We start from the raw sequence: 10,731 nt of genomic DNA, 5'->3' as shown, positions 1-10,731 counted from the left end.
CGGAGTCTCGCTCTGTCACCCAGGCTGGAGTGCAGTGGCCGGATCTCAGCTCACTGCAAGCTCCGCCTCCCGGGTTCACGCCATTCTCCTGCCACAGCCTCCCGAGTAGCTGGGACTACAGGCGCCCGCCACCTCGCCCAGCTAGTTTTTTGTATTTTTTAGTAGAGACAGGGTTTCACCGTGTTAGCCAGGATGGTCTCGATCTCCTGACCTCGTGATCCGCCCGTCTCGGCCTCCCAAAGTGCTGGGATTACAGGCTTGAGCCACCACGCCCGGCCTAATTTTTGTATTTTTAGTAGAGACAGGATTTCACCATATCGGCCAGGCTGGTGTCAAACTCCTGACCTTGTGATCCACCCAACTGAGCCTCCCAAAGTGCTAGGATTACAGGTGTGAGCCACCACGCCTGGCCCAGATTTCCCATTCTTTTTAAAAACCAGAAGACCTGGCCACACTGGGTTCTCTTCCCCAGCCAGCAATGATCCTCTGAAGTTTCAGAGAGGGTTCAGGCCACACCCACTGCACCACGTGCTTCCTTTCCCACCTACTCCAGTTAACTCACTCCATCACCACCTGACCTGCCAGCATCTGGGCTCCTGATTCCTGTGTAAACAAAACTTCGACTGGGAAGAAAGTTTTACGAAGGGAGCTATATGAGGGGAGACATGGGTCCCTAGACACCCGAAGGGAGAGACTGAAGTGGACCCAAGCTATAAACCCTCCCCTGTCAGCCGCCTCCAGCTGCCACCAGGCCTACTCCTGCACACCTGACATCTTTGCCCACGGTCATCGATGCAATCACTTTCTTCACTGCCTCCTTCTTCTTCTCCTTCTTGTCACTGTTGAGCTCTGCCTTCAGCTCGAAGATCTCCCCTAAGGAAAGGAGGCAAGCATGAGCGATCCCTCCCTACCCTGGCAGGGGACAATTCCCAGTATCTAACTTCCAAAAGAGCCGGAGGGAGGCACGTAAGACACCCTATGCTGTTGGTGAGGGCAGCTTCAGGCGCCTGGCCTCAGGTGGGCCAGGCAACAGTGAGGGACGACTGTTAGGATAGGAATTAACAAGATGGAAGCTTGGAGGCCGGGGGCAGTTGCTCACACCTGTAATCCCAGCACTTTAAGAGGCTGAGGATCAGCTGGGCATCCTGGCGCATGACTGTAATCCCAGCACTTTGGTAGGCTGAGGAAGCCGGATCACGAGGTCAGGAGATGGAGACCATCCTGGCTAACATAGTGAAACCTCGTCTCTACTAAAATACAAAAAATTAGCCGGATGTGGTGGTGCGTGCCAGCTACTCGGGAGGCTGAGGCAGGGGAATCGCTTGAATCCAGGAGGTGGAGGTTGCAGTGAGGCAAGATGGCGCCACTAAACTCCAGCCTGGTAACAGGGCAAGACTCCATCTCAAAGAAAAAAAAAAAAGGAAAGAAAAGAGGCTGAGGACTACTTGAGCCCAGGAGCTTGAGATTAGCCTGGGTAATATAGTGAGACCTCGTTTCTACAAAAAATTTTTTTTAATTAGCTGCGTGTGGTGGCAAGTGCCTGCTGTGCCAGCTCTCTGGAGGCTGAGGCTGGAGAATCATTTGAACCCAGAGGTCGAGGCTGCCGTGAGCCATGACACCACTATACTCCAGCCTGGGGGATACAAGGTGAGACCTTGTCTCCAAAAAAAGAAAAGAAGTTTAGAGGCCACTCTGGATTGAAGCAACAGGAACCACAGAAGCTACAAAGATTCTAGGGAAGACAAAAGCATCAAAAACATGATGGCAGGCTCTGCTCAGCTAGAGAGCTAAAAACACAGTGGAAGGTAAAGCTGTCCTCAGCTACCTTCACTCAACCAAAGGCCCTTAAAAGGCTCAGTGCAATAGAACCTGAGTACTTAAGGCTTGCAGGGAGAGGGCAGGATTTGTGGATTCCCACATGGAGGCCTTTCCTGTTTTCCTGGAACCTCTAATTAAAACAGCTTGCTCAGGGTTTCACTTCCTGAGACACAAGTGGTTGCTCAGCTCTGAAAATGGGAATTCAGCTGCTCCATGAGAGCTCAAGCATGTAATCAATTGTTCTGAGGAACTTGATGATGTGAAAAAAACTAATGAGGAAGTAGGGTTGTCTGGCCCTGCCATGGACAAAGTCAGGACCCCAATAATAGGTTAGAAGGGCAGATGTCATTTCCTGACCCCTTCTCTTTTTTTATTTTTTTGAGACAGAGTCTTGCTCTGTTGCCCAGGCTGGAGTGCAGTGGCCCTATCTCGGCTCACTGCAACCTCTGCCTCCCGGATTCCAGCAATTCTCCTGCCTCAGCATACAGGGTAGCTGGGACTACATGCGTGCGCCATCATGCCCGACTAATTTTTGTATTTTTAGTACAGACGGGGTTTCACCATGTTGGCTAGGCTGGTCTTGAACTGACCTCATGATCCGCCTGCCTGGGCCTCCCAAAGCGCTGGGATTACAGGCATGAGCCACCACGCCTGGACTTTTTTATTTATTTTTTATTTTTTTGAGACAAAGTCTCACTCTGTCACCCAGGTTGGAGTGGAGCCGTGCGATCTCAGCTCACCGCAACCTCTGCCTCCAGGGCTCAAGCAATTCTCCTGCTTCAGCCTCCCAAATAGCTGGAACTACAGGTGGGCACCATCATACCCTCCTAATTTTTGTATTTTTAGTAGAGACTGGGTTTCGCCATGTTGGCCAGGCTGGTCTTGAACTCCTGACCTCAGGTGATCCACCCGCCTCAGCCTCCCAAAGTGCTGGGATTACAGGCGTGAGCCACCATGCCTGGCCCCTCTGAGCCCTTCTCTGAGCCCAGTCCCATACTAACTTGTTCACACACATATTCTTATTTCATCCTCACAACTCTGCATTTCCCTCCATTTTGCAGTGAGCAAATGGAGGCTGTCAGAGGCTCAGTAATGTATATCCAATGCCGGCAGGTGGTAGGGCTGAAATTGAAAACCAGGTCTGCCAGCTCCAAAGCCCATGCTCTTAATCCCTATGCTTGGGCCTACCCAAGATACTCACTTTGCTCTCCTGAACCTGTTTCCTTGTTTCTTTGGCTGGGGCACTGAACCCAGGAATGTCTCTCCACACATCTCCCTTCCCAAAAGAAACCCACTAAAAAACCCCACCCCAAAAATACAAAAATTAGCTGGGCATGGTGGCAGATGTCTGTAGTCCCAGCTACTTGGGAGAATGGCTTGAACCCAGGAGACTGCAGTGAGCAGAGATCTTGCCACTGCACTCCAGCCTGGGTGACAGAGAGACTCTGTCTCAAAAAAAGCAAACAAACAACAAAACCCACCCCTGAGACTCCAATATACTCAGCACTAAGTTCACCCTGTGGCTCACCAGGCTCCACAGGACTGATCCCTGCACACTTCTCCAATTGCTTTCTCTCTTTTTTTAGTTAGTTGCCCAGGCTAGACTCGAACTCCTGGGCTCAAGCAGGTAATCCTCCCACCCAAGCCACCACCTGGGGCACCATTATGCCCGGCTCTAGCCTCTTCTTGCATCACCCTCTTCAGTAGCTCATGCCCACCACCTTCCTTTCCCTGAATGTGTCACAAGCAGAGCACTCACTCCTTCCCCTTTCTGTCCCCCATATATCTGGCCAGCTCCACCCAGAGCTCTCCCATAATCTCCCCTGGACCCACTATACTTCAGTGCGGTTACTACTCTACAGACTGTCTTTCCTGCTCAACCTCGAGCAACACCAGCTCAGAGGCTCTGTCTCTCTCCCACTGCACATGGTAGGTTCTCAGTAAAAACAAGCTAGACCAATACATGAAATGCCTGATGAGGGGCAGACTTTGAGTCCTGGCTCAGCTGATCCAACAACAGACTCTTCATCTGGTCAGTAGGCGTGTGTCAATATCGCTTGGAAGGAAGGAGGGAGGAAGGAAGGGTTGGCCAAAAAGATGCTTACAGGGTTAAAGCACATTTGTCAGCCACGATAACATCCTCCATTTCCTTAAAAGCAGAAACAACCAAAATACCCAACGATATAAGCCTAGCTTAGCAAATTTCAGTGCAGCAACTCAATAGACTTAATAGTGAATCATTAGAATTGTTGGGAAATGTTTATGATATCAAAATGTCAAATGAAAAACAGGATTAAAACCATGAAAAATACGTGCCTGACTCGCCGCAGTGGCTCATGCCTGTAATCCAAGAACTTTGGGAGGTCAAGGTGGATGGATCACCTGAGGTCAGGAGTTTCAGACCAGCCTGACCAACATGCAGAAACCCCGTCTCTACCAAAAATACGAAATCGGCATGGTGGTACACACCTGTAATCCCAGATACTCAGAGGCTGAGGCAGGAGAATCGCTTGAACCTGGGAGGCGGAGGTTGCAGTGAGCCGAGATCGCGCCATTGCACTCCAGCCTGGGCAACAAGAGCGGAACTCCGTCTCAAAAACACAAGAAAAAAAATTAGCTGGGCATAGCGGCGGGCGCATGTAATCCCAGCTATTCCAGAGGCTGAGGCAGGAGAATCACTTGAACCCAGGAGGCGGAGGTTGCAGTGAGCCAAGATCGCATCACTGCACTCTAGCCTCGGTGACAAGAGTGAAACTCTATCTCAAAAAAAAAAGAAAAACACTTGCCCTTGGATAAGGACACAGATACATGGGGACACACACACATACACATGTGCACGCGCACACACACACACACAACTGCTGTGGGGGTGCTGACAGGATTATGTGTTTTCTTTCCCCTGGAAAAAAACATAATTATTTTAAGCCATGGGGAATAAAAGGGCACTTTTTCCCCCCACACTTGGAGCTAATGTTCTTCCCTTTCTGAGCTCTAAAAGGAGCAATTTCTTATATCGTCAACAGTTCAATTTTCTATATCTACAACAAGCTCTAGGCCATTCCTGCCACATGTTTCCAGGCCTTCATTCCCACCCCACTCCCTTCCACCACAGGAGGAAAATAGAAGGGACAGGCAGAGAAAGCATAAGGCAAGGCCCATTATTAAACAAACAATACCTTTCTTGGTCGTAGTGAAATATTTTGAGTCAGTCATTTTGGTCCCTTATCTGTAGCCAGGCTTCTGCAAGACAGAGAAGAGAGGGGTGACTTTCAGTTATGGTGCAGAGGGAGGAGAAGAAGGATCCAGAACACATGTGGTATAGGAAAACAGCTGCTTATCTCCTTCCTGGGCAAATGAACTCTGGATCATGGCAGATTAGATTTTGAAAAGTAATTCTGAGGAATCTATCAATTTTTTTTTTTTCTTCAGAGATGGGATCTCACCACATTGCCCAGGCTGGTCTCCAACTCCTGGGCTCAGCCAATCCTCCTGCCTTGACCTCCCAAAGTGCTGGGATTACAGGCGTAAGCCACCACACCTGGTCCTATCAAATTTTTGAATGTGCCTCTTCTAGAAATCTTTCCCACAAAAATATCTGCCCAAGGATGCAAGGGCTTACAGCAGCCCCTTTGTGGCACTCACTTTGCTCAGCACTGTCCTCAATGCTTTGCAGACATGAACTCATTAGAAGCCCCATCACAGCATCATCGAGGCACTATGTCACCCTACACAGTCAAATGAGATTAGAAAATACCAAGCTTAAAAGGCTAGAGAGACTTCTTCTCTCCACAACTTTTCTAAGCTGCTAAAACAGTAACATGCATGATTCATCTCTGGAAAGGGCTAGAATCTGTACTCTACAGCAGTTCCCAAATCTACCTGGCCAATTTTCTTAAGGGCTCTCTCAGGACATCTCCTAGAGCAAAGCTAACAGCGTGAAGTACTATCGTAAGACAATAGAGGCTGGGCACCATAGCTCATGCCTGTAATCCCAGCACTTTGGGAGGCCGGGGGGGGGTGGATAACCTGAGGTCAGGAGTTCGAGACTAGCCTGGCCAACATGGTGAAAACCATCTCTACTAAAAATACAAAAAATTAGCTGGGCGTTGTGGTGCGTGCCTGTAATCCTTGTTACTCGGGAGGGTGAGGCGGGAGAATCACCGGAACCCGAGAGACTGAGGCTGCAGTGAGCTGAGACCACACCACTGCACTCCAGCCTAGGAAACAGAGCAAGACTCTGTCTCAGGAAAAAAGACAATAGGACAAAGAAAGTACCAAAGCCCCGCCATTCATTTAACAAAAATTTACTGAGCATCTACTATGTACCTCGGTAGTTCTTCTGGGCAACAGAACAAAGAAAAGAAGTTACACAGGAACCAAGATACCCTAGATACATGGCCAAGGCTTTTAGGATGGTTTTAAGATTTATTAAGAATCTATCATTTACCAAGCCCCTATTAAAGGCAGGGGCTTCACCCACATTATCTCACTTAAACTTGCCAATAATGTAACTGCTTTGAATCCCATTTTACAGAAGATGAAATGGACTCAGGGATGTTATCTACCTGAACTTAGTTCCTATGCTCTACTGATGAAGGAATTCTGCTTCCCCCTTCTGACAAGGAGGACAGTTCCCAGACAGTCGCTAAAGATTCAGTCAAAAAAAAAAAAAAAAAAAATGAGGCCGGACACAGTGGTGGACACCTATAGTCCCATCTACTCAGGAGGCTGAGGCACAAGAATCACTTGAACCCAGGAGGCGGAGGCTGCAATGAGCCGAGACTGTGCCACAGCACTACAGCCTGGCGATAGAGCAAGACTCTGTCTCCCCGCCCCCACCGCCCCCTCCAAAAAAACCACATTGAGACTTTCAAGTACAGCCTTCCAATCCTATCTGTAGTTTTATGTGGTATAGAAAACCACACAACTCCAAAAAATAGACATTTGAATGGAGAAACCCCACTTCACTTTGTTCCTTTTGTTGAGTCTATGGAATGGACTCAAATAACCCACCAATATCTCCTTTCAAGTCATTACTATACAGGGGCGAGATGAAAGTTACTAGTGCAGTGGATGTGAGGGATCAAGAGTCATTTCACAGTCTCTGGAAACCAAGCCAACACAGCACCTCCTTTCCAGCCCAATTGGATTTTTCCAAATTAAGCTTGTATTTATGGCAGGATGGCATTGAGCAAGCCTCCCAACTGAGAGACACTCATAGATTTTGTTTCAGTAATCAATGGGAAACAAATATGTACTGTCTTGGGGTCACCTTAAATCCTTTGTGGATCCTGTAGGAATAAAGAAATAAAGTCTTCACTGACAAAACGGTATTTAAAAAGGCACAATTCTACTTCCCTTTTGCTTTGCAAAGTTGAAAAGGAAGGATGGCACTTTTCTATGGGAGCTGCGGGAGAGAGCAGAAGAGCCCACTGCGTCTGATGTTGCAAGTCCCACAGTGGGGACTCTAACTTGCTGGTCCTCCCAGCATGAGTCAGGGCTGTAGACAGATCCACAAAGGACGGCCCCGCAAGAGCCAGGCTCACAGCTCCCATTCGCCCTCCTCTTTCATGCCTGGCCCAGGCCCGGCACATAGCAAGTATTCAATTGATAGTTGTTGAAAGAAATGAAAACGGGCCACTGAAAATCCCAGGGAGCCTCAGCCTGCTCTCTGGCAGCCCTGTTACATAACTAGTTAGCATTTGTTTCCAACAGGAATTTACAGACATTAAAAGTGATTTTTTTTTTTTTTTTTTTTGTGCACACACATAAAGCCATTTTCTCAAAGAAACCTCACCAACCTAGGGGTTCTTTGGGGAACTCTGAAATGAGCAGGTAAATCAGATAATGGGATTTGTCTTACAATAAAGATCTGCATGGTTCCAGAAGTCACAGACTTGAGAGCATAACTGCCAAAAGTATCCAAAATAATAGGAGAATATCATTTCTCAAGGTTGAGTGTAAGAGGGGTAACTGAAGGCAAAAGGGGCTAAAACTTACAGGCCACAAAGAAACACAGAAAGTAACACAGAAACCACTCCAACATTAAATCTAAAAAGAAAAAAAAGTGGCCAGGCTCAGTGGCTCACGCCTGTAACCCTAGCATTTTGGGAGGCTGAGGTGGGCAGACTGCCTGAGCTCAGGAGTTTGTGACCAACCTGGGCAACATGGTGAAACCCCGTCTCTACTAAAACACAAAAAATTATCTGGGTGTGGTGGCATGTGCCTGTAGTCTCAACTACTTGGGAGGCTAAGGCAGGAGAACTGCTTCAACTCAGGAGGTGGAGATTGCAGCGAGCTGAGACTGCGCCACTGCACTCCAGCCCGGGCGACAGAGTGAGACTCAGTCTCAAAAAAAAAAAAAAGAAAGAAAGAAAAGTGAATAAAAAAAACAAAATACCTCAGATAACTAACGTGAGAGCTGCTCAGAATTTCTTGCCTCTCCAGAAGAAAAAGCTGTCAGAGCCTTTCCCCTCCCCTGCAGGCCCAACACAACATCGGAGGGCCCTAAATTCCCAGGACACAACCTGCTGTGACAGATCGGTGCTGTATGCAACTGACCAAGAGGAGAAATGGGTGAGAAAGCCTCTCTTTCTGGGAATTTAAAAAGAAGTGACAGAGCTGCAGGGTAGCTGGTCAAAGCACAGCTACAGATACCCCAACAGCGTTGAGCTTTCTGTGAGTCTTCCTTTTACAGGTGCTAAGCAACTACTCACAAACTTAACTGCCACTCAGTGTGCTGGTGCTGGCTGCGCTTTTTTCTGCAGCATCTGTTTCACATATCCCTCTGCAGAGGGCCCAATGGGACTGAAGATGCAGAAATGTATCCCTCTGAACTTGTTTGATATGCAGGAAATTAAAGTAGAGAAGGGAGGGGATGCGGAGAAAAGTGAAATGCTTTGGAAAGTCACCCCAAAACACAGATTACAAAACAAAACACCTCACTTCACCATGAATGATTCCCTACCTACAGCTTAGTGATGTACTGAGGGCAGCTATCTCCCTGTGTCCTTTCTCCATTGTGAGCACCTAATGCTGGTACTTGGTCTTGCAGTTGCCTCTTGGATGTCAGTGCAAGAGAGATTTCTCATTCTCTCCGCAGGAATGAAAAAACCCCACAGTTCAGTCCTAAAGGGGCTCATACTCACAGATGCCATGAGAAAGACTGGTCCTTTTCCTGGCACCTGCTCAGCTGTTATCATGCACTGTATCCCTACCCCATGGAGGCCAAAGGGGCTGAGACCTTGTTCTCTGATGAATCTGATCGGGTACATGAACCACATTTGAAAGCAGGCAGCAAATTTAGGCAAGAAAAAGCTTAGGGTTTGGATTCCATCTTTGGAAGTGTCAGGGCACATTTTAAAGTAGTAATTACAGGGAATTTTTGATTCAGAAACTGCTCTGGCTAGTATAATGAGTCATTTCTGCTAAGGACACAGCACTCTAGGCTGGGATCCCCCTCAATTTCAGCATTACAGACCAAGGAATGCCTCAAAGGGATGGGCATGGTCAAAATTAAAAGAGGGGCATACCTGGAACAACTGGTTTCACCCTTGAGGAGCCAGTGTGGCTTCTCCCCCTTAATCTTAACATTTCTCACACCCACATTTGAAAGATTATGACTTTGATGTCACATCCCAGAACCAGTTCTGGTAAACTTCATTTTTTAGAATTAAAGAAAGGGAACTGAGGCTGGGCATGGTGGCTCACGTCTGTAATCCAAGGACTTTGGGAGGTCCAGGTGGGCAGATTACCTGAGGTCAGGAGTTCGAGACCAGCCTAGCCAACATGGTGAAACCCCGTCTCTACTAAAAATACAAAAAGTTAGCCGGGCATGGTGCTGGGTGCCTGTAATCCCAGCTACTCGGGAGGCTGAGGCAGGGGAATCACTTGACCCTGGGAGGCAGAGGTTGCAGTAAGGTGAGATCGCAGCATTGTACTCCAGCCTGGGCAACAAGAACAAAACTCCATCTCAAAAAAAAAGAGAAAGAAAAAAAAAAGCAACTGAGCAATAAAGCCTAAAATACAGTAGTTTTCTCTCTTATGTTTTCTAGATGTATAAAGAAGCCCTTGGTGAGACTTTTGGAAACAATGTCCAGGGACAAAGATGTAACATGATCTAAGAGAGGGAAAATGAGGTCCTAAGTCCTAAGGAATAAAAGGGAAGAAGAAAAAATATTTCCATCTAAAGACTTTGGTTTTAGTTGCTGAAATTAGGGTTAGGCTTAAAGGAAAAAAAGTTCTCAGTATTTTCAAATTTTGTCTTTATAGATCTAATTTTAAGAACAAGAAAATATAGACTATCTGTGTTTTAAGCTAATAAAATGAATTTAAATCTATGTTTAAAACATAAGAAAATCACCTCCTTTATAAGAAAATGGGTACTGAATATAGTATTTCAATTTTTCTCCAATGTCTCAAAATTGGTGACAACCTTTAAAAGGAAAGTATGCTGAAATGAGTCTACTTCATCCCTATAATTCAACTTCCCTCTTTAAAATGGGGAGATCAAGCCGGGTGTTGTGGGTCATATCTGTGAATCCCAGCACCTTGGGAGGCCAAGGCGGGTGGATTGCTTGAGGCCAGGAGTTTGAGACTGGCCTGGGCAACATGGTGAAACCCTGTCTCTACCAAATTAGCATGGTGGTGCACACCTGTAGTCCCATCTACTCAGGAGGCAGAGGTAGGAGGACTGCTTGAGTCTGGGAGGTAGGAGGTTGCAGTGAGCCAAGATTGCACTACTGCACTACTGCACTCCAGGCTGGGTGACAGAGTGAGACCGTGTCTGAAAAAAAGAAAAAAAGAGGGGGGCAGGGACTGCTGTACCTGCCTATGTATTTCACATATTTCTTCTGACAAGGGCTAATCTGAGATTGAAACCATGTTGACAAGAAAAAATGTAAACATCATAAA

General features: G+C 47.2%; 1 protein-coding gene across 1 annotated transcript in view; it reads right to left on the bottom strand.

Annotated features, from left to right (window-relative positions):
• AP1B1 (adaptor related protein complex 1 subunit beta 1) overlaps positions 1-10,731 on the bottom strand; it is a 62,001-nt gene that overhangs the window by 35,783 nt on the left and 15,487 nt on the right. Inside the window, 2 exon segments of the mRNA XM_017855611.1 lie at positions 768-873; positions 4,995-5,058. Coding sequence (XP_017711100.1) covers positions 768-873; positions 4,995-5,031 — 143 coding nt within the window. The 5' untranslated portion in view covers positions 5,032-5,058.

This window comes from Rhinopithecus bieti, unplaced genomic scaffold (genome assembly GCF_001698545.2).
Source record: "Rhinopithecus bieti isolate Rb0 unplaced genomic scaffold, ASM169854v2 scaffold_36959, whole genome shotgun sequence".
NCBI classification, from domain to species: domain Eukaryota; kingdom Metazoa; phylum Chordata; class Mammalia; order Primates; family Cercopithecidae; genus Rhinopithecus; species Rhinopithecus bieti.
This window is presented reverse-complemented; position numbering and strand designations above follow the sequence as displayed.